General features: G+C 37.3%; 1 protein-coding gene across 1 annotated transcript in view; it reads right to left on the reverse strand.

The window, feature by feature from the left end:
- ROBO2 (roundabout guidance receptor 2) overlaps positions 1-24,572 on the reverse strand; it is a 410,894-nt gene that overhangs the window by 4,809 nt on the left and 381,513 nt on the right. Inside the window, exons 26-29 of the mRNA XM_062574966.1 lie at positions 22,704-22,912; positions 13,529-13,711; positions 8,734-8,904; positions 1,114-1,374 (exon numbers count right to left, since the gene is read on the reverse strand). Of these exons, the coding sequence (XP_062430950.1) occupies positions 1,114-1,374; positions 8,734-8,904; positions 13,529-13,711; positions 22,704-22,912 (824 nt within the window). The remainder of the gene's footprint in view (positions 1-1,113; positions 1,375-8,733; positions 8,905-13,528; positions 13,712-22,703; positions 22,913-24,572) is intronic.

Genomic DNA, 24,572 nt, shown 5'->3' on the forward strand with positions numbered 1-24,572 from the left:
CAGCTGAAAGATTAGGAGTCTTTAATGGTATCATTATTATGTTTAAAAATATGGAACTTTGCGATATTTACATTTTAAATATGTGCAGCAATATTTACTTGGAAGACTTTATTCACAAATCCTACCTCCATGACAGGTTTGCCTGTACCACTGTTTTTCTTAGAAAGTCACTGATATTGGTGTGTTAGGTTGACTAGGAGAATTAGTCTTAGCTTAGGAAAATGATGAATAATATGAGTACTTCTAGTGTATACTCGAAGAAGCACCCCTGGAGACAGCTCTACGTATTGCGTAATCTTTTATTTATCTTTGGGTAATTGTCCTCTTGCATCACTCTATTTAATCAGCATAGGATGATGTGTGATTAGTGGGTTAAAGAAAATACTCTAAAAAGGGGACCCGAAACACTAGCTTTTACTTGAGGTCAGGCTGAGAGAAGGAATTTGCGAATGTTGTAGGACTACAACTCCAGTTCAGCATCACCTCCTTTACATGCTTTTACAGACTTGAAATCCATTTAGGTGACAAAGTCAGCACTGAACAATGTGCAGGTCCTATATGAAAGTGAAAGCGTTTACTGTCATCTTCTGGGGCCTAAGAGATAAATTACTTTGTCCTATCTTTGCAAAAGGAGAAAACGGTGCTATAAATACAGTTAGAAGGAATGTCAGTAGCTCAGAAGGATCAGTCTACTTGCAAATGTGCAAAAATAACTACTGTCAATTTAGATGCAGGCTGAAAGAACTAGAAATATGGTCGTATATGTATAAATAAATATAACAGAAAATACTTAAAAATCTTTTTCTGCTTCCGTGCTTGCCAGAAACTGCTCCTATTCTTTTCCACTGCTATGCTTGACAGTATTATTAATTCCCAAAACACTAAAGAATGCACTGAGTTAGGTGTTAATGAGATTTTGTTGTTGAAGGAGGGAAAGAACTCGGATCATAAACTTTCTTTTCACTTGTGTCTTTCTATTTTCTAGCATAAGCCTCAACAACACTGGGACATACGGATTTATGGTGATCTTAGACTCCTGTGAGTTAGGTATATCTCTAGCTGAAAAGTTTCAAGAAGCTGCCTGTATTGCCTTGACTGGTGCAGCACACACACCTGATTCGAATGCTTGTTTGTGTTGGGCTTTCCTTATATCTTCTGGTCGTTCTGTAGAGCTTATCCATTCCTGGGTTTGTCGCTGCCACTCTAATGATGTTCTAGCTTGACGATCCAATGAGCTCTTTGTTTCATCTATGTTCGATGTTTGCTGCCTCTCAAGAGAGCTTCCTTTCCTCTCTGCCGAGCCTCCACGTTGGCCAGGGCCTATTTGCTGCCTTAAACCCTGACCAGGGGGCGGGTCGGGTGGTGGTGGAAGATCTAAAAAACGTGAATAAGATTTAGATGAACTAATATTTCATTGAAACAGAAGTTCTATTTGATGCTGTAAAAAGAAAAGTACCTTGCAAATGGCATGAGTCACTATATTTGAAGATTTAAAATGAAAAAATTTCATGTTAATCAGAAATGTCCATTTAGCTTCCACTACTTTTTACTCAAGTTACTGTGTCCCTAGATCTTTCAAATTTTCACAAAAAATCAGTAGAATCTGATCCCTGATTTAGTTTCTAAGCATGGGTTTTATTTTCTGTGGGGTATAGTCTACCTGTCTCTTTCAGTATCAGCAAGCAATTAAGAAAGGCTACAAAAAATAGATCTATTACAGCTGACAGTGTAACTTCCTCAATCATATTAAAGTTTGTTTCCTCAGCTCCATTTTTGAGCTTCATTTTCAGCTGGAGGCTTAAATTTGAAATCTAAATGCACAACTTAAGCAAAATGCATTGGATTCCACAAAACTTTGAGGAAAGAAAGAATTATCCCCAAAGCCCACTGTCACTGATAAAACATCAACATGTCTCTGCAAAAGGTATGCTTAAATGGAGCCACTAAACCAGGAGCACACCTTCTGTGCAGCTTCAATGTTCAGTCACAATCTATAACCTTCACAGACAAAAAGATGACCACCCGCGACATTCTTGCAAATATAGCCAATCAAAATGCAGTTTCAGCCAAACACTAAAAGACACTTGCCTGTCTTTCTAATAATGCTTGTCAATTTTGAGTTTATAACATTGACCACTAAGATGCTTGTAGAATTGAAGACCAAATTTCAAATTACATTTCTGGTGGCAAAAGTACTTTCTGTTCATTAGTCAGTGTCACAAGATAATTAGACAATCTGGATAATTATAATTCTAAATGTAAATTTTCTATGTAAACTATAGAATAGGCTAATAATAATCCAGAAAGGCTATGTGCCTCAGATTATAAAGAACAAAATGAGAAAATAGAAGGGTTTTTGGTATTCTAATGAAAACTCTCCCACAAAGCCTACTTGTTTTGTATGTAGAACACTTGTTCAATTCTGTATTTCAGAATAAGAGGGAGGTCATACTCATATAGGGGAAAAACAATCAGAGCCCCCAAAAATCAGTGCAGCCCTGCCAAATTCACTAAATCTATAGCAGTTCACACTAGATAAAGGTCTATCACACTTCTTAGTCTTTTGCACCTCACAGTATTGTGAATATTTGTAATGGAATTTGACTCAATAAAAAAAGACATGGAAAAGTAAACCTCCACTTTAAAGGTATACAGAAATGCCTGATGTTATAGTGAGACATTTTATATATGGATGAGGATAATTTTAAAGGCTGTAATTCAGCTTTTTATGTTCTTGTGAGAGATATCATTTGCATCTCTTACTTTTGAGGAAGTTAACACTCCCAAAGCTGTTGACAGGTCATCCCAGTCAAAACTAACTCATAAATGAGAACTCATGGCTTATTACTGTCTACAGGGGAAGAAGCTGTATCTGACGGTGCTACTGTACCTTTGCTCAGAGCTGAGTAAATCGAAGTGCTATACCCCAGATTAAGTATCTAGTATCTATTATCTATCCTCTGACTAGAATAATCTTATAATAATCTGCCAGTGGGCCTGATGTATGCTTTATGTTTAGCACTAATTTATTCAGAAAATTTTTAGTTATAGATGTGACCTTTCATGCCAATGACTATGTTTGAATTACTGTAGGTGGAAGCAGGAGGGTATGGGAGCTTGCCAATGTTAAAATTGCTTTATAGCTTTGGCTTCCAAAATGGCATTTCTTATAATTGATTTTATTGTGATCATAACCAGTTAAAGTACAGAACCACAACACTGGCATCTGCTTATGCAATCTGAAACAGAGATTATTGAAGCTGTGATTTATAAGCACTTTTGGGACATACGTTGAATTTGATAAACACAGTCACAACAAAATCTGACAATGCAATTTTCAAAGATGATAGAATATTCACAGTTTAATATGAAAAAAATTAATAATAATACATTGTTGCTTCAACGGTGTAGTGGACAGTATCACACTAAAGTTGTTAAAATGGTTGCAGTATTAAACTTCATTGCATATAATACCCTTTTTCTGAACATCTTATTGCAATTTAATAATTGTCAATTGGGCACTGAAAAATAAAGAAGGTTTGTACTTAAACTATCCTGAGTGTTCTAGAGCTAGCTACAACTTCTGGAATTACAACAGGCTTAGGTTGTCGATCAGTTGTTAACCTAGCTCTTGCTCTTATTCATCTGTAAAATGGACAAAATAATTGCCTGATGCATAAAAGTGAAATAAAAATCCATGTTTGGAAAGGTCTTTGGGTGTTTTAGACATGTTGATGACATAAACTATTTGAAATGAAAAATAAAAGTTTCAGACATTTCTAGGAAAACTACAGGTACTACCAAATTCATGTAAACTGGCTCCAATCTGAGTATAGATCTACTGAACTCTGTTGATATGTCTGAAGAGATCTGTAAGGCTCTCTTAATACTCCCAGACATCATCACCTGACTAAACCACTTGCTTTTTTACCTTCTTAGGCTTCATTGTCACAGTAACATCTAATTTTCATGTTTAATAAAAGAAGCTGGAATAGGCTTCATTTAGCGATGTGGCTTGTTATTTGCTCTACAAGTTAGATCTTCTAGGGCCTACCCGCTTTAGGTAAATTGCTAAATATACTCAACTGTCTTGCCTGAGCATGCATACAGACCCCGTGCACATGCAGTCATGATGAGTTTCCTCCTCTAATGACCCAGAGAAGAGTCTTGCTTTTCCTCACCTCTCCACTCACTTTACAGTCAAACATGTTTATATCAGTGAGTATGTGTCTAAACATATTCTTGTGAGTATGCACATGCATGATATCTAATGGTTGAGATTTTGGCTGATAGCAAAAGATAGCAGAGATCTGAGAAGTTAATAGTCTCAGTTCCTAACTTACTACCCCATAGAGGTGAGCCAATTCATTCAATAATGTCAAAAATTTCAGAGGAATCTAGAAATCTAGAAATTTAGGGACTTTAGTAGAATTTTCAGCAAAGATGCCCAGAGTGGTATCACTGGTTGTTGCTGTGGCATTTGTCTTCCACATGCCAGGTGAAACAGTGGAAAGTCACATCCAGCTAGTAACTTACTAGGTTAGCGGGATGCCATGCAAACCACCACTTGTAGCCTCTTATGGCAGGATTATTAATTTTGCAAGCCAATTCATAATTGTATTGGTAGGGTAGTGATGGTTTAATTGATTTAATGACTGAGGGATTGTGATTGAGAAGCTGTGGGACATCACAGTATACATCTGGGTATTTTGGCCTGGGATTACGCCTATCCTCCTCTAGAAAGCAGTGTTTGGCCAAATCATTCAGGCACCAGTCAAGCCTGGGCATAGTCTCTCCTTATTAACTGGAAAAAGCACCAACTTACAGCACCAAGAAGTATTAAGGACACTCTTTTCTGCATGTGCTAGTTATTCGTTCTTCCAGGGGTGATAATTACATCTAGTCCATTTAATAAGCCCCTGAACCATTTTCTAGCATCTTCTCTACAATGATCTGCCTTAGCAAAAATTGATTTGTAATACACGACAGCAAGTCCAGTGGTAAAGTTAACAGAAATCTTAACTCCCAGTTCTCCTTTTTAACTCCTACCATATTTCCCTCTGAATCCTCTTTGTTTTTTTAAACATCATGCTAATCTGAAGAACAGCATTTAAATTCAGTAAAGCAGTTATCATGCTTCTTTCTCTAGTCTATTACCTTCTCACAGAATTTTTAGGAGCCAAGTTACCTTTGAGATTTCTGTGCCCTGTGAAATACTGTTAATAAATTATGGGATGAGTTGAGACAGCCAAATCAATAAGCAAATATAAAAGCTTAATCTCCTTAAAAAGTCAAGTTAAATATGTAGCTAACAACTAAATTTAACATCCTAAGTAATTAATTTAGCATATTACTGTTCCAAAATGAATCCTCAGCTAACATGGTGTCATACAACTACTGGTGAACTCAAACTGTAACTTCAAATGACAAACTCGTAATATAAAGATGGCCAAAATAAGAAAACTAGTTATGTCAGAGAGTCATTGTCTGATTATTAGCTTATCTGACAAAAGGGACTTTGATCACAGCATCACATGAGAGAAGGGAAAGTAGAATTTAAAAAAGATGACTTTCTCCCCAGTCCTTTTAGGACGGGGAGGTTAAGAACCAACATGTATATGGAGAAATATATGAAAGTTCAATCTAGAGTCAGTCTCCAGGGTTCTCTGAACTGCAACCACAGAAAATGCAGAAGTAGACTTATAGCAGGGGCTATTTGCCTGGATTGCTGTCCAAAGCAAGCATGCCATTTTATATTTATATGTTTACATAGTCTGTGATCTCTGTGCTATGCACTTTAGTCATTACATTTCTTCGGATCTTTTGCACTGTCCCACTTGGTCATGGTTAATAAGGAGGAAGGACTCAGGAAGCGTATCAGAGAGGGCAGAGAAAGGATGTGGCTAGAGCTCACACAGTCAATGGAAATGTAAAACAGCAGATGTTAAGCATGTGATGAACTTAAACACAGAATGTTAGGAATCACTGAATACTCTAGGAATTTGAAGAAAACTGACAAAACGGGTATGTTATTACATGACAAATCCAAGAGGAAGCAATTGTATGGGACTGGCTTCTCCTCAAAACCAGGAAAACATTTACAGTGATGCTTCCCAGTGAACTCATTAAGTCCTAGGGCTGAATAGACTGGTCTGGATTAAGGCTCGAAAGAACTGGATCTAGCCCAGGTTCTCCTACCTGTTTTTTCTAACTGTAACTTAGGATAGTGGTCTTGTCTCTCATTGCAAAATGTTTCGAAATTTATTGTTGAGAAAAGTTCAGCATTATTATTTAACTTTACGTGTTCCTATCATAACTAGGAGAATTCATGCCAACTTGAAAGCTCTTTGCAAAATTCCATGCAAAGCACCCAGTTACCTTTTAAATTTCTATATACCAGAGGTTACTGAATTCAATTTGCTTACATCCATACAGATGGCAACAGCAATCTTTAGCTTCCTGAATTGACAAATGTTCCTTTGCAAATCTAGCTATGACTCAGAAGTGCCTTTACACTTTAATGACTCATATTCAATAATACTTGAAATGGAAAAACTGTAAAGTTCATGTGTGTTTGTTTCTGTAGTAAGAGAGGATGGGAAACGATCCTACACTACTTCAGGATGTTATAAATTTTTAGAACATTGAGCAAGTATTTTTAACTAAGTCTGTTACAGACAAACACGAGGCTAAAGGTCTCCAAAAGCAGAGTACTATTACCATCTACGTCTGAGAAGCTGAACAGAATGATATATGATTGGTGCTCAGATTCAAATGTATGAAAGAAATTCCTGTAAGTTTAGTTTATTTTGAAGAGAAAATTAAAGACCATAGAAGATTCCTCTTTATAAACAAACCTAAAAGCTGTTCTCTTTTACTTATTAAAAAATAACTTCAAAATTTATGGAGGAGTCACTCCCTGAGGAGTCACAGTTCTATCTGTCTCATGATCTGAACCAGCTTCCCATTAGTTCTCTGGTACCAGCAGTATTATTAAACATTTCTACGGCAATAGTGTTCAAAAGCAGGAGGATTAAGGCCCCACTATACTGGATGCCGTATACACACATGTACACACTAGTTGCCGCCCAAAAGGTCTGTAGTTCAGGGTGACAGAATGTGCCATGCAGAAAGATGGAGTTAATGTAAGCATAGAAAAAATATATCCATCACTAAAAGCAATACCCACAATTTCTGCTTACTGTTCTCACCGATACCTCTATTTATCTGATCTGTGTGCAACACCTGTTGTAGGAGGGAGGCCTTTGGAATATATTCAGAAGCAGAGGACATAAGTGTTTAAACCAATACAGATCTATATGAGTGAGCTCTAAGCTATTTGGAGCTCATTCCTGAAATAATATTACACTGAAACTGAGCTAAAAAGATGACCTTTCTGGTGAAGAGTTTTCACTTCTGGAATCTATTTTCCAACTTTGGGGCCTGACAAACAGCGAGTTTGTCAGAACATACTGCAAAATTATATCTATACTTCTGAAGAACATGACTGAGAGAAGAGCTTTAGTATTTTAGTGGTTATGGTCCAGCTTGTATTCCATTTACATATTTTATACATACACCTAGAGTAATAAATAACACATTCTAAACAAACCAAATAAAATATAATCTCTTTCAATTCATTCATAACACGTTACCTGAGCAAATAAGATAATAAAGGGATTCTCAAGTAAATTTTATTAGAGTTCAGAGGATCATTATAGTAAATTCTACAGCCAAATTAAATGTTTTACGCCTTTCCCATACCCTGGATGATTCATCAAGGTTTACTTATGACTATGAGACAAATAGTATCAGGAGAGATGCTGAAGTACATAGAAAGATCTAGCTCCTGGGATTGCCCTGCCTTGAACACTGAAAGAGAGCAGCACGAGAAAAGCGATCACACGCCATCCGCACTGCCTTAACGTTATCCTTAGTAGCTCCATTGATGCTGTTTTTCTGTTTGTCTGCCTGTCCCCTCTAATCATTTCAACACTTAGCGTGGCCAGTTAGGAAATCAGAAGAAAAGAGGCCGAGGCAGTAAGCCAGCCATCTTCCTATCCAGTGCTCCTCAAAGAGTAACAGGCAGCAGCTGCACCTCTGGCCAAACTCAAGAGTGGGCGGACAAAGATAATGGAAGACTGAGCTGATCTTAACGATCAGAGTAGCAGAATAAATACACTTGAAATTTCCAGATGGGAAGCGGTGGTCAGAGAAGAGTGGAGATGTCAAAGAGAGAAACCAAGCTGCTGTGGTCAGTGGATTTCAGGAATGACGCGGCCCTAACAAGACGGGAGGCAGAATCATGAGAAAAGCATGGCACGCGTCACTGTAACTGCGGGGCCGCAATCCACCAAACGGGGCATTGCGCGACATTTCTCTTCAGCACCTCGTCGAGTATGTGGTAGCTCTGAGTTTTTTTTTTTTTTTTTTTCTCCTCCAAAGCGAATTGAAGTGAAACAGACCATTTTTCGGTAAGATTTATACTGAGATCTGAGAAAACCTAAGAGATGCTAGCTTGTCCAGGTCTGAACCAAAGGCAGGCTTCTCGAAGAATCACTTAACCAAGCATCGCAATACCGCCCACACGACAACGCACGGATCCCACTCCTCCTAACGAGCAACTCACTGCAGCGCGCGCTCCTGAAAAGCACGCTTTCGGGTCTTCCCACGCCGCGCACCTGCTGGCCGCAGCTGACCATCGGGGAGCGGGCTTCGCGCCGCGACACTTACCGTCCGTTATCCCCTCCCTACGGTGGGGCAAGGGGGGTTGGTCCAATCGGCCTCCCTTGTGTTTTTTAGTAGGCCTAGGCCTCTGACTCTGATTGACAGCCGCACTGGTGTTGCTGTCGGTAGAAAATGGGCTGCTTGGCCGAGGTCTCTGAGAGGAAGGGTATGCTTTGCCTAAAAAAAAAAAAAAAAAAAAAAAAAAAGAAGGGAAAATGAAAAAATGTTATTGCCTTGAAATGGGCAATGTCTGATCTCAAACATTAAATCTGTTCTAACTCTCAAAGGCAAGCAAGTGTCCCCTGGAGATACCCAGCGATGACAACTGCTTTGAGATGCACCACAATAAGCAAAGCGAGAAACTTGGCATCCTTTTGTCTTTAACTTTTGTAATTAAAATCATTCCATCTGTTGTGATAAAACTACTGCATGTCATATAACTCCTACCTGCTCTGTGCTCTGAACAGATGTGTCATAACAACTCCTCAGCCTTGTATAGGGAAGGAAAATACTTCGGCAATCATATCAAATTTATTTCCTCATGGCTTCCACTTTCATGTTTTTTAAGCCAGATTCTCTTTTTAGGGGCTCCCATATGCACTGTATATCTGGAGTAACTCCAGTGAGATAAACTTAAGTGATTTTGCAAGCTATGTAGCAGTACAGATTTGCATATTTAAGGGCTCCCTTCTCTACAGAAAATAAAAATGGAGGTATATTTATTTGGTAAAATTTTCCAAATAATTTTAAGTGTTTTCATATGTTAAAAAATACTGTATTCTGATTGAATGCATTCCTGAGAATTTTATTAATACTGTTTGATCAAGCGATGTGATTTCTCTTTTTAAAAAAATCTTTGATCCTATTCTATAGAGCAGAGGATTAAAAGCGTTACAGCAGGGATTGTATGAGCACAGTTTGGTTACTTCTTTCACTTCTTTTTATTCTGATATCTTTGTTCAGCTAAATAACTTAACCAGGCTTGTTTGTTGTTTAATGATATTTGATGAAAACTCAGCCTCACAGTCTTCTTTTTTTTTTTTTTTTTCATCTCTATGTCATCTTTACCAAGCACCTTAGGGATGTTAACACTTTAGTTTGCTTAGATCTAATGAGAGATAAAATTCCTACTTGTTTTAAACCTATCCACAGTGGAAAGATAAGCCAGCCAGAGCTGCTGCTTTTTCAGAACAGATACAGGGCCGGACGGTTTAAGAGTTGATGGAAAGGGACAAAACGGCTGTTTGTTATTTTTTTGGTTACCTGACCTCAAGCTTGCCAGGAGCTCTTTTGTCTTCTGGTTAATTTAGAGCAGGGTCTACAATGTTGTGACCTGTGCTTTCTAGTAAAACCTTCCTGAGAGCCAAAGTTCTGGGTGCAGAGTGCTTGAGTACTGCACTGTTCTTAATGCGTGGTAACAGATGCGCTTACTCCCAACATGCCATCACATACAAGCTAAACTGGACAAGCCGAATTGGGAGTTAGTATGCTACCCACTGTACTATTTGAAGTGTCCTTAATGAAAAAAAAAAAAAGGACACGTGAAAAAATGCGGCCATAGACTCTCAAAAATGCTGTTAATGCACTATTCATTCAATTTAGAAACTTCTCAGTATTTCATTTTTTTTCTGGCTCTCCAAGGCTTGATCTTTTGTCTTCCTCTGACTGCTGTGCACCCTGAAGAGGACACTCCTCCTAGTTAGCTTGTCTCCCAGCTGCATGTCATTGCCAGCTATTAGAGGTCAACACATCCGAACCACTCACGTGGACATTAACTAATTCTTCTCTATCAAAGTAAGCCAAAGTTTGAACAGTTTGAGTAGTATGCTGCTGCTAACCTGGCTCATTTTGGTTGAAATGGGTTACAGAACACCCACCCAAGCAGCTAAGTCTAGAGATGGGAGAAAGCAGGAAAGCTGGAAACATTAACCTCTGTCGCTGGCACAGCTGCAGCCAGACAAAGACAAGTGATCAAGACCTTGCTTCACAGATAAGGATAAAACAGCTGATGAACACTGACAAAATATTATGGATTTCATTTAAAAATAAGAAGACCACTAATGCAGAGAAATTCAGAGATGAGCCTGAAATTCCATCCTAGCTCACACCATATTGCACAGATGTTTTGTAAAATTAAACTGCCAAACGTGCAATTAGTGAGTGCAGGATGAAGATTCTTCACACTCACTCTCCTGACTAAAAAAAAACAATATGATTCTTATTGAAAAAATATATAAATCCTAAACATTATCTCTTTTATCCTTCCATGGAAATGAGGGCTAACAATAAATAGTACTGACCTGAATCAGACATGGGGCAAACAGATGACGTGCAGGCTCCCAAAATAAATCTTTGAATGCACCTCAGATCTGCTTGCAGCATCTATCTTGTTCTCACGTGCAGCCCTTCCAGCAAAAACTGCTGAGCAACGTCAGACTCTTTATAGTAGATTTAGTGTGCGTAAGTGGAGACAAGGATGAATCCACTAATTTATGGTTTAATTTCCCAAGGGGGTCAAAAAGGAAACGGGTTAAACTGCATGGCAAATCACACGATAGCTTCTGGAAACTGGAATCCAAGCGTCTTGTGAGAGAGACACCTTGCACCAGGATTTACCATGCCTGTGGCACTTGGCAGTCGAGCACACCTGTGCAGGGTGACCAAGCTGGACTTCTCCTTTTGCTTCATTGAGAATATTTCACAGCTATTCTGGGCAGGTGAGAATACCTAAGTAGAGCCAGGCCTTTCAGATTTCCTCCAGAAAAATGAGCTATAATAAAAACCAATATTACTACTGCTTCCCCGCTACAGAACACCAATTAGCACTATTGGGGATTCAGTGTGGTACAGCAGGTACATAATAGGCATGTCTGATTGATCATGCTACCCCAGGAGGTATCACATCAGGATGAACCTGCAGCAAGCACTGGGGAGTTGCTTCCCTTTGCTGATGTTTTTTGTGGGGAAATGAGGGGAGGGTTGTTTGTTTACATGTGGCTTTTGTTTTGTTTCAGCTGTGCCTGCTGGATCATTAGGAGAATAAAAAGGAAATAATTATAATCTCTCTACAGCCACAATTGAATACTTTGATATACACTGAACTCTAATAGACTATCCAAGGAATTACATTTAAGCACTCAGTTTAAGCGCATTGTGACCTAATTAAGCTGAGAAAATATACCTGACAAAAGAGCTCTCATCCCATCCTTGGACATTCCATCCATAGCTGGAATTCTTATATTTCCAATATAAGAAATTTATATTTATTTAAAAGTGTTTGTGTGCCCATTAATTTTTGTTATGTATTTGTTTGTGGTGGAAACTATATTTCTTAAGGGGCTTGATATAAGTGACATTAAATTAAGAGTGAATCTTCACATTAGCTTTTATTCAGGCCAAGAAGAACACAGAAGGAAAAACGGTCGGAAGGATAAACTCCTTTCATTCAAGGCTATTTAGAAAACTCTTCAGGCAAATCAATATTTTTTAAATTACAGTTTGGCCAAAGTGTGCCCATAGTTGATGAGTGAAGGTCTAGAGCAACTTAATTTTAAAATGACCAGATAGACTTATTCTGTCAAGGTTTCACTGGCAGAACAGGAAGTGAAGTTTTAACTATTTTTAACAGTGAAATAACTATCTAATGGCAAAGCCCCAAAGATTTCAGAGAAGCTGGAATTTCTCCCTATAGTTTGTTGGCAGCTCAGGGCTTCACCATGGATTCTTCTCTCCATTCTTAAAGCACAGTGTTTGCTATAAAGTCATTGCATGCAGAAAGCCTGCAGTATTAGCCCTAACATTTGCACCATTTTTTCATAAATGCACATACTTTACTGAAGGATAAACTTCACACAAGGCTAGTAATAAAATTTTTTAAATGACAGGAATATTATGGGAACTATGGGCAGAAATAGGAAAAGAAATTGTAACAAAAAATTATGACCCAAATTCATACTTTGCTATTTGGTTTTGTGGATTTAATTAAAAAATGACATTGTAATTTTGATAAAATTAAGAAAATCCAAATATAATCTGTCTAGAATATTAAAAAATAAATGTTACCTGTAATTTTTTGCTAGAAATAAAACATAAGGAGCTTTAAAATTATGAATTAAATTATATTTACTGTTAATTCATTTTAGAAGATAAAATCAGTTGTTTTCAAAAGCAATAGTCATTTTACCTTTGTTGCATTTAACTTGCAGTTGCAGTCGGCATAGTTAAAATTAATCAAAATACAATAACATTGAACTAAGTATTCTTAAAGTCAGCTGATTAATAATGCTTTTAAACAGTTTGTATTGTTAATAATAAAAACATACAATTTCACCCCATGCTTAGAAAAAATTTCCCAGGAAAATACATTTTTGCAAGAAGAGATGCAACAGAAGAGCAGGGATGGAGATAATAGCTTAAACATGATTTTCGTCACTGAAAATGTTATTGATTGTGAGAAGACTTTGCAAAAACTAAATCATCAAATACTGTGCAGTAGAATTAGTGATCTCTTCACTGAAAAATTATATGGAGCATATGTCAGTAAATCTATAGTAGAGTCAGCATAAAGTGAAATAGCAGACTGAAGGTGCTGATTAAAAGCTTGTGCTATGCACTATTTTAAATCACTAAAAATGAAACCGAGTGTAAGGTTTTGTTTAGAATATGCACTTAAAATATCTCCATCCACCTTATTCCATGCATGTTAGACAAACGTGAAGTGAGACTCAGGTTTACTGAAAAGAAGAGAAGAATAGGCAGAGACACCCTTCATGCAGAAAGCATCAACTTTGAGTCTACAAACCTGTTCTTGTCAGGCTGGTTCCATCCAGCCTAAAACCAGCTTTATCTGCTGCTGCAACCAGTGCTTGTGCAAAACTGCCGCTGGTAAAGATCGAGTCATCTGAGGAGCTACCTACACTAGATCTATGACTAGAAAAGTTACGGTCCTCATCAGACGCAGAACCCCATCCATTTACCATTGAACCTAAAAACAAATGTAGGGGTCTAGTGAGTTGTATATATTTGATGGCTTTTTTTGATCATCTAAAGCTTAAAGGCCCACTTAATATACCCTTTCTCAACAGGAAACCCAAAGTTTCGCAGACCGAGCTTGACACAAAAGAGCAGTATTTTTCAAAGCTAGTTGAGATCTCATTCATAGCTTACTCCATGTTGTTTTGATCCTGTAAACAAAACGATACGTATCTTCTACACATTTGAAGGTTCCGTAATAAACTCTATTGAAGTCAATAGATTTCCTTAGGACTGAAAGCAATGTGTTTTTTCACTTGACTTATGACAAGCCAGCATCTAGTTTGATATTTGCAGCATAAAGCCTTCATTTAGGACAGCACAAATGTAAACCTCCCACAGTCAGACAAAAGCTTCAAGGGCTATCCTGAACAAAGCTGGGCTGGCACAGTTCTCTCAAGAGAAACTTTAAACTGATGAGTAATCTTAATATCTAAAATAGAGCTGACCTAAAACAGTTCATTCTAGAGGATTGAAGTTTCTTTCTTAAAAGGTTAGAAGTAGATTTTCAAGAGCAGAGCAAATATACACTCAAATTTAATACTGGGTCACTCAGTGAGCCTATACTGCCTTCATGATACCACCTACCATGATACCTTCTGGCCATGCATTACCACCACTGCAGGACAGGAGAATGACAATTAACATCATACAATGGAATCAGAAAAGCAGGTAACACATGAAAGCAACACAGAAGGCTTGACATAATTAAAATGTAAAGAGTAAAATACTGAAGGAAGGATTTTGCTCTTCATTTTTATTTCCTTTTTCTTTTAGCACGCGAAGCATTGATCAATCACTCTACATACAGTACAATATGTAGTTTCCAAAGCTCCCACTGAGTTAGTTTTTTTTCTCAAGTACTGAAATTTTGTTTTGTTTGTTGGTTTCAAATGGAGCCGAGAGTGTTCCGCGCTTCTGAAAATCACACGTAAAGGTCATTGGGTATAGCTACACTGTGGCTCCACGCAGTGGAGTGTGAGGCAAGGAAATACAAGCTAGCACCAAACAACTAGCTTTGCTCCAGGTAGAGGGCAATCGTGCTAGTTGGTTACCAAGTCCAGCTGAAGGACAGAGCTACCAGATTGCTTTGGGGCCCTAGGTTACTACCACTGCGTGGCACTGCATGGTATTGTGTAAGCACAGCATATTGTTCTGAGACAGGTCAGGCATCTTACTATCTTGAAGTATCCAAAGGCTACTTTTTAAAAACCCTGGCATGCATATATTGAAAAAAAAAAAAAAAAAAAAAACAAAGCTCAGTAAGCCAATGAGAACCTCCAGAGAACTGACTTTCCAAGGTATTAAAAGACACATGTGGAGAAAGACATGATGGCCCTGACTTTATTATTCGGCTAGCACAGATGAATTTAAGTAAAAGTGTGTAAGGTGCATAGCATTGTAAGACATGTTCTTTAAAGCCCTTTCTAGCACAAAAGGATTACTTTGTTAAAAATTGTTAACTAGCAAATCAATAGTGATCTGCTTATTAGTACCAAATTGATAGACTAAATGATTAGTGGTGGTACAAAATTTTAAAAATATCCAGCCAAAATAAGTCATAAATTGCAACAAATGAAAATAGCAATTTAGTTAGCATCACCCTGCACCAGAAAAACAAGAACAATGGATTATTTTGTGATATTGCAGTCACCAAATCTTTTCATGTCAGCAAAGTGGCAGGCTATAATAACACATGTCCATGCACCCCTAAGATACAAGAAAAGAAGCTGAAGAGGTGTACGGAGCTCTGACAGGCAGAAAGAGTGTTAAGTGCAACAGAGAGTGACAGAGTTTGATGCTGCTTGCCAAGAGCACACACAAAATTGTTAATTTCCAGACTTGACCTGATGCAGACAGATTTAAGGAAGCAAAGGAAAGCTGAAACTGAATATCCTCTGAGAAGACCATTTCTGAACTAACAAAGTGTAATGCGACATCATACTGAAAGGACAGTAAAAAGGCTTGGCAAAAGTTATTGATGATGTATGAAAAGAGATACTAGAGATAAAACACAAAGATGTAAGAAAGTGAAATGCAATACCAGAGGACTTTTTCAAACAATTGCTTATGGACACATACATTCTGCAAAACATTTAAGCATAAGCTGAAACTTAAAAATGTTACTAGACCTATAGATATCAAAGGAAAAAAGCTCAGGTTAGTTTCCTGCATCAGGGCCTAAGCTTTTTATATTCTATAACCTATTCCATATATATATTTATATATATGTAGATACACATGTATATATACACACAAATATATATATATATATATATATATATATATATACACACACACACACATATATACGAATATATAAAAATACACTGAACAGAATATGTATGAATATACATAGCTTTTCAAGATCACAGGGGCAAGACTAGGGATGTATTAAAGGAAACTAAGTTTCCATTTGCTCACATTTTCTCCACTTGCCAACTAGTTATTCAACCCTTTTGAATGGGATACTTCCAGGGCATATGTAGGAAGAGTTGCTATTTTCCATCTGCTCTTAAAAGGACTGGACTGAAGGTCATCCTGTCCTCCAAAATAATCCACATTTTAACATACCGGAGAACATGCAGAAGTTGATGCATGGTATACCTATCATTCCATGAATGCACAAGCATGCCAAGCTTTCTTAACAAGACCTAAATATAAATTATCAATGGAGTGCTGTTATCAGGCTGCCAATTTTTCAGACATGTACTAGTTAATTTTATCAGAAAGACTTGTTCCCTGAGCTTCTGTACATTCCCATGCTCTGCACATGCATCACTTCGCCTTCACCACCTTCACCTTGCATGCGCCAGTCTGCCAGGGTGGAAGCATAGCTCAATTCTCGTACGGACATGAGCTTCACTTGCTCACACTTGCTCACAGCGCCAACACAGATGATAACCAATACAAACAGTGATGCTGTTTCTGGTTATTGGGCCACCTGCAAACTGGAAGTTGAAGTGAAATGTCATAACTGCCTAAGTTGGCAAGCTACCATCGGTCTGCAGTGACCGATGACTAGGTAGCTAACAGTGCAAACTCTACATTATTTCTATGGCTTCCTGAGCTATTCAGTTTTTCCGAATAAACACTTTTCTCCCCACTAAAGCTTGTGTAAGCAGCAATGCCCTTGGTTGCCCTCCAGAGGTGAAGACACTCCCCGATAAGCAACAGAGTGCTGGAGTCCAGCCTGGGCACCCCAGGCCACCACGCAGCTGCATTAACGTAGCACACATGGTGACTGCCTGTTTAACGGCATTCGCTGGCCTCTTGTTTTTCAAATCAGATGCACATTTGTTTCTCTCTGAATAAAAGCAGAATAAGTGATGCTGACATCCTTTTCAGATCAACTGTGCATTTTCAAATGGAATGAAACAGGCTTTTAGCGTCTCCTTTACATGCAGCTCACTGTTTTTCAAGAGCACATTTGAGTTTTTACGCTTGCTGGCAACTGTAAATTTTACTCTTGCTGACAGTAGCAGTAAATGCTTTATGCAGAAAAAAATCAACTCTGTGAAAAGTTGAACTCTGTTTTCTTGTCCCATAAAATATTTCTTGGTGCTAACACAAACAGAAAGCTTTTTTACTCTTACGAAAAGGTGAGGACTGAGGAGAATAGAGGTGTTAGTTTCTTGTAGACTGCAAGCTACCACTTTTAGTGGCATTTTGCAAGCAATAAAGATGCCTTTTTTCTATGTAAAGTGTATACTTGCTTTATTGTTAAAAAAAAATCTAATGCACTTGGGAAATAAAAGCTGCTCACAACAAACCAAATGCTTTTGAAAATTCCATTAGATACTTTTCTGTAGGCTAACTCAATGTGCATGCTTAAATTTAACTACTGATGTCAGTGGGACTTGTGTGTATAGGTTTATGTGCTTTCCATCATAAGATCATTACACACATGCTAATATTAAATCCCTACTTCTTTGCAGGTTTTTAAGGAATCGAGGCTAGACTGCTGAGGTTTGTGAAGCATGGATGAAGTTCTTTGGAATTGAGCCTACTTTAGCTGAAATCAGTTACAGAATTCTTCTAGCCTTTGTACAAGAGAAAAACTTTATCCTCTTTTGGGCGTATCTGACTGTTGATATGATTATAAAGAAATAATGTACACCAGCTTCAGTGGAAGTGATGGAAGCAAAAGGGGCAACAGCTACTGTACTATTAGAATACAAATGAATAATGGAAGGTGTTGAATAAAGACGATAAACATGATCACACTTCATAAATTATACCTAGACTTACACTTTACATTATACTTCCTCCATGCCCCCAAATATTTATACATATACACCTACCTGAAATAAATGTTTATGTTTTAAAATTGTGATTTTAGGACAGGAAACCCTCAATAAAATAAAGCAAAACATATATACTATTTGGCACTTCTTAGGTCCAACCATAATTAATGCCCTTACCCTTATAAACATTTAATGAAAAATGAATTTATGCCACTTAGCCAAATTTATTTGTGTTTGCATTTTCAATCTTTCTAGATTTTTTGGTTTCCATATTGCTGAAAGGCACAAAAAATTCTGAAATATATTCAAGCCGTTAGAGAAGAAATGCACATAGAACATTAAGTAGTCCCTCAAATGTTGCTGAGCAGTAAAGTACTATGATAAAGTGGCATCTTGCTGTGTTTCTATTACATCTTCAGCACTAAAATTAATTTATGATCAGTCATCAATTCATTTACATGTCATTTTATGCTAAATCCATCCTTGCTGATGAATGCATATCCCTAGATCCATTAAGCTAGAGTAAAGTCTGTGCTTTATAATATGACCCTGCTAATTGTTACATTACCATTTTTATGAGATACAAAAACTAGCAGTTTCCTATTTTCTGAGCACATATTTAATCGATGAAACACATTCTTCCTATTGAATGTAATCTGTCTAACTGCTTATAAAATAAAACTTTTTGCAATAGGTATCCCTAAGCAAATCAATACAAATAGTGAACTCTGCCTTAGTAAAATATGGCTTATGAAAATGATTTTGTGTAATATTCAAGAATTATTCTATTTGGTCCCAGATACAATGAATGAACGCTTTTTACCATATACACAGTGTTCAGAGTGATTTTTTAAACCAAGTCCAAAACATGCCAAATAAGGGATTTTTCTCCCTGGTGAAGCTACACATCTTATGGAGATCTTCATAATTTCAGCTTTATATAATTTTTGAAAATAATTTTTGGTATCCATATGCAGAAGTACTGTTTACAAGAATAACCCTCTGCTTCTATCGGTTTGTTAGGCAGAAAAGGGGCTTGTTATAATTTCCATTCAAGTTAACTGATGTATCTCTTTCTTACCCCAGTAACAATGCACCAGGACTGAAGATACAAGAGCTCCCACTACCAGCTCTGCTTAATGGGAAAGCTGTGAAGCTGGTGGAAGGGAGGGTAAGGAGAGGGCAAGGAACCTCCCCAAACAATAACAATTTGGTTTGACAGAACCTAAGGGTCTTTCCAGTGACAAGCAAGTCAATTTCTTAAATAGTCATTTTATGCAATTAATTACGTCTATTAACGTAGAATAATACAACAGACTCTCCATGACAATTCAGGCCATCATTCTGCACAGCAATTCATTATAAATGCAGGCATTAAACATAAGCAAAAGAAAAAGCATATTGCAATGTGTCTATGAAAGCAAAAAGAAACCTCAGTGATTGTTAATTAGAAGTCAAAAAGCAGTAGAGCTGCTTTTCTGTTTTTTCTTTCTTTTTTAATCAGAATCAACAACTTAGTATCCTAACGAACCATGCTGGAAACACATTAAAACTTCAGCTTTAATTTCATATTCCATTTCCCAAATGTTCCAATCTAAATCTCCCTCCTTGAGTTTCCTTTGCAATATCTGGAAAATGTTATGGTACAGTTACTGTGAGCTCCTCCTTTCTTTTCACTTTATTATACATGTCAACGTTATGTTTCTGCCACCTGCAAAAAGAAAAGCTTAAAAGCACAGATTAAATCCCTGTCTGAACCTTCAGTTAGCCGTAACTAAAACTCAAGGGCCTGGAAGACAACCTGACTTTTAAACAATTTAAAGGAGCAACACTGGGGTTTCAGAGAAATTTAGCAGTTTGAGTTCAGTTCACACAGAGCCAGTGTTCCCCAAAGAGAATCCCACATTTGGCACTGGATGAAAACCTCAGATGCAGCTCAACCATAAAGAACAAAGTACTGTTTCGCTCCTAGAGTGGGGGTCTTCAAGTCATCGCTGAGGCATGCTAATAGCGCGCAGCGAGGAAACTCTTCCTGCACACGGTATGGCAAATCTATTCTGAGGAAGTCTGTATCTAGGAATGTCAATTTAATTTCCTCTCAAACACTGAACTCACAGAACACACTTAAAAATGAAAGGAAATACTGCTTCTTCCAGGTCAGCTGTTTTATTTTGCTTCTCTTTTCTAAAATAAAGTTTAAAGTGAAAATGTAGTGTCTAAATTCCTAGGAAAATGGTGGTTCAAATCATCCAAATCAAGTCATTCTACGAAAAGAAGTCGCTCAAACTTTTGCAGCGGCAAGAACCAGTGAGTAAGTTAGAAATGTGGAAAAGAATGGTATTCTGCAGTATTCTAAAGGCAAATAAATTAAAGAATGAGAAACAGTTTAGAAACAAAAGATACAATATGTTATATATCCTCCTGAACATTAAAAATCAACCTGGAAGGGTTAACGAAAATATGTACACAAAAATTAAAATTCTCCTTTGAAACTATTCCCACATGTATAATAAGGAATTTCCTCCCTTTCCTCCCAACCCCCCGGAAAAAACAAATCCAACTCAGAAAATTGAGGCTTTGCCCATATAATAATTGAAGAAAACACAAGTGTTTTTTTCAGTTGGAGAGTTTGTGATTTTATAGGTCATTTAGATTAACAAACAGGATTAACTGTAGCCTTTTTGCAAGGCTACAGTTTCATAGTTTCATAACTATTTTAAGTCAATCTAGATGTAGGCTATAAGCAATAGGGGCAGCCTGTTCCTTTCCTTTCCTTCCAGCTGCATGTTCCCTTCCTGTAGCACCAGCCAACATGTTGCCATTCAGTGAAGCAGATCAAGAAACTGATCCAGCTAGTAATTAAACACGCAAAAGCAAAAGAAAAACATTATTTTTCAGTTGCATAAGCCAACACCAAAATGGTGGTGGGAAGGAGAGAGAATGCATTTAGATCACTTTAAGTACAATTCCAGTCTACATTACTAGATTCTGCCTAACTTCTAAAAAAAAAAAAAAAATGCCAGCAAGTTTTTAACACTCCAATAAATAAACAGCACTTCTAACTAGGAAAACATGCTTCATAAAAGGATAAATTGTAACGAGCACAGAAGTCTATGAACTGGAGCACGAACACAGCTCTACCTTACTTTGCGCTAGATAGGCTGGTCCACAATTTAGTTGAAAATGTAAATACACAAAACATCCATTTTCTGCTTTATAGATATATCACCATTGACATATTAATACATACCAAAGGAAAAATATGTATCAATCTGATTTTTTTATTTATTCCTGTAATACCAGTGCAAAACCTTTACTGCATCCCTAATGGAAAGGCTTTTGAGCCATTACTGAGATATGCAAAAATATGCAGAATTATAGCCTGAAGGAGATTACACTGGAAATTCAAGCAAAGTGACTTAACATACTCATGCACTAATAAGTTAACCTTCTGAATTCAGGGATTTAAACTTTAACTCTACAGCTTTCAGTTGGATCTGGATTTCAAATCACAGCAGTAGAGCCACAGTTCTTAAATCTTAATTAGATTGGCAAGCAATCTGGCCCGAGGGTGCAGGAAAACCTGGAAAGGGGGATAAAGCAATACACTATTTAATTCAACAAGAGAAAAGGAAGAAAATTATAGGTATTGATGCTCCATCACTGACATATTCCTGCAGTGTTTTCAAGACAGCAATGTTTAAATAAGGGTACAAAATTCTTAGAATTTCCAAAGTCCAGAATGATGAGATGAAAATAAGCAATGCTGCAGTAATGAGTTGCAGGGAGTAAGTCTCCCTTAAGGTACAAATAACAATTAGTGCTCTTCCATAGGGAACAAAGACTGAAGAAGCACACACCAGCTTTTAAGAGCTACCGATACTATACGCATTTGGGTCTCCAATACAGCTGTACCTTATGAATATCTATTATTACATAGAAGCCCAAGTACAACCTAAGTGGAAATGTGCTGATGTCTATAAAAGTTCATTGCACCCATATGAAATCTGTATTTCTCAAAAATATGTTTTGCTGCCTATATTTCATTAACAGCAAGTTTATTAATTCAGACCCTGTGCATTAGCTTAGCATGCCTTTCTAGGTCCTCTTTGGTCACCCTTGCAACCTTTCCATGGAAGCAACACGTTACTTCAGTGAAAGGGAACAATTACTAAATTCATTAATATGAAGTATGTTCAAAATACACATTTCCCTACATGAATGTTTTATTTATCCTACAAAAAATGTTATGCTGATCTAACTACACTTATTTTGAAGCCTTTTAACTTCCATAAGTTCATCTGTGAAAGCATTTACCCAGCAACATATCTAAAAGTGTTTTAAGGTAACACTTCTTATGCTGCTCCTGATTTATGAATAATATATTCCTAAGCCAAAGTCTTCCCCCTCCTTTCTATATAACTGACTTGCTTCTCCAGTAGAGTGAACTTTTCATGAAAGCGAGGATATAATTGAGTTTTCTTTCAAGTCTTTAAAGCTTTTTAAAATTCATGGATTTTCTTATCATTTTGCAGCAAAGTATTTTCAAATCCTTCTTTAAGTTTAGTGTTTAATATTAACACATTTTAAATGTTACAGAAATAGAGTGGAATAAATTTTCACTTATAAAGTGTTTGATTGATAATGTATTTTACCATTACAAACAAGCTGGTGTCAGTGTTTACTATGTTTGGTTACCTGTCACAGAGCTGTCTAGATTGTCCATACTGGAGCCTGGAGTATGCTCTAGACCTCTTAGTGGCCTAGTGATTTCTACAGCTTCCTCTTCAATATCGTCCTCATCATCATCTGGAACATCTGTTTCCAAATCCGAAATAATGTTTCCAGATACATATCCTAGAGGTGGAATGGGAGCCTGAGGAGGTTGTGTATTGCTTTGGATGTGCCTACACAAACAAACACAAAAACATCGTAAGAATGGATGAGACTTTGTACCTCATGGTCAGTAAAAGATTAGCCTCTCAGTAAATCTCAAAAAATATTTACAGAATGCGTTTGTTAGGTCAGACTCAAGAAAAGATAATTCAGTTATTTACCATAGCTCTAATAAGTCATTACCACAATACCAAAGCTCTTTCCAATCTTAAACATAGTTCCTCCTCCTGTAAGGCAGGGAAGGATAAGATTACCCTTTTACAGATGAGTAACTGAAGTACATAGAGACCAGAGAAATCCATGTGCATGGAAAAGCACAGCTGAGAATCCTAAACTAGCACATAAGTGTCTCACTCAGTATTCCACCTTGCATTTCACATCTTCAAGCCAAAACAATTTAAATTTCACTCCTTCTGCTTAAAAAGACTCAATGCTGTTATGTAAAACTCACCCTGAAGAGGAAGAAATGACCTGAAGGACGAAAGAAATGTTCAAATACAAAGAACCCATCATCAATGAGGCCTTTTTATTTGGCTTTACTCCAACTAGGTTAATTGATTTAACTGCAGCACATGTGTGAAATTATTGCATGTAGCAATCACAAAAAAACAAAGTTAAAAAGCACACACAGGATAGCTAAATGGCCAATGGGCAATCAGTGTACTTGGATTTTCACGTAAGAGGTCTCTGAGACACTGGAGAGGAAAAGAAGAACTGCCAGCTAAGAGCGCAGCATTCTCCATAGCGCTACAGGTCCACAGCAAGCTGTCCTAGGGGACCCACACATCACTGGCCTTGGCACAAGACAGTGTACTACACTTGGATTTGTGAATGTAGGCACATGGGAATCCATAGGGGCTATTCATGCGGTGTTGTGACCTAATTCAAATTGGCAGAATCAGGGAGAGGATTCAGGATTCTGCTAGTCCTTCACTTAGACACCTCTCTCATGGAAAAAAATACAACTGTCACCTGTTTGGTTACCTACCTCTAATATTTTTAAATTTCATGATAACTTTGTGCTGCAATATTACCTATATTTTATAAATTTAGCAATTCTCATATTCAAGAAGTCTTGTCTCAGATTCTCAGTGGATCTGAGAATGTCAAGGCAAATATATTGGAACATGGATTGGTGGACTCTCTTTCCACCTTGGTGTGTTTTTTAAATTATTCCATATTATGAAGTTAATTTACAAAGCAAAAGGTTCCATTCTGATATACAGCCCCCTTCTAATGAGCAACTCTTGAATGCTTTTCTGTCTGGACACTGGTTCTTAGGTATATAGTGTTCACAACACTGGAGAAAAGCACACTAAGATCTAACTAACGTGCAGTAAACAGCATGATTAGCTCCCAATCAAGAAGAATACTTAAGTATATGCCTAATGTTAAGCATGTGATAGAACAACTGAAGTCAATTTCTCACGTATTTGTAGTTAAGCATATACTTAAGTGATTTGCTGGATCAAAGCCATAATGATTATGCACTTTTACAGTAATCTCTAATGTGTTCTCTCTTAAATCTCCAGTTGGTGGGTCTCTAAATTTATCTTCTGTTACTCCTACAGAAATTTATCCGATCAGTCTCATCCTGCTATTTTTTTTCCCCCCTCTACAGTGGACAGGTTAATTTGATGACAAGAAAACAGAGTAAGAAATCTTCCTTCT

This window comes from Rhea pennata, chromosome 1 (genome assembly GCF_028389875.1).
Source record: "Rhea pennata isolate bPtePen1 chromosome 1, bPtePen1.pri, whole genome shotgun sequence".
NCBI lineage: Eukaryota > Metazoa > Chordata > Aves > Rheiformes > Rheidae > Rhea > Rhea pennata.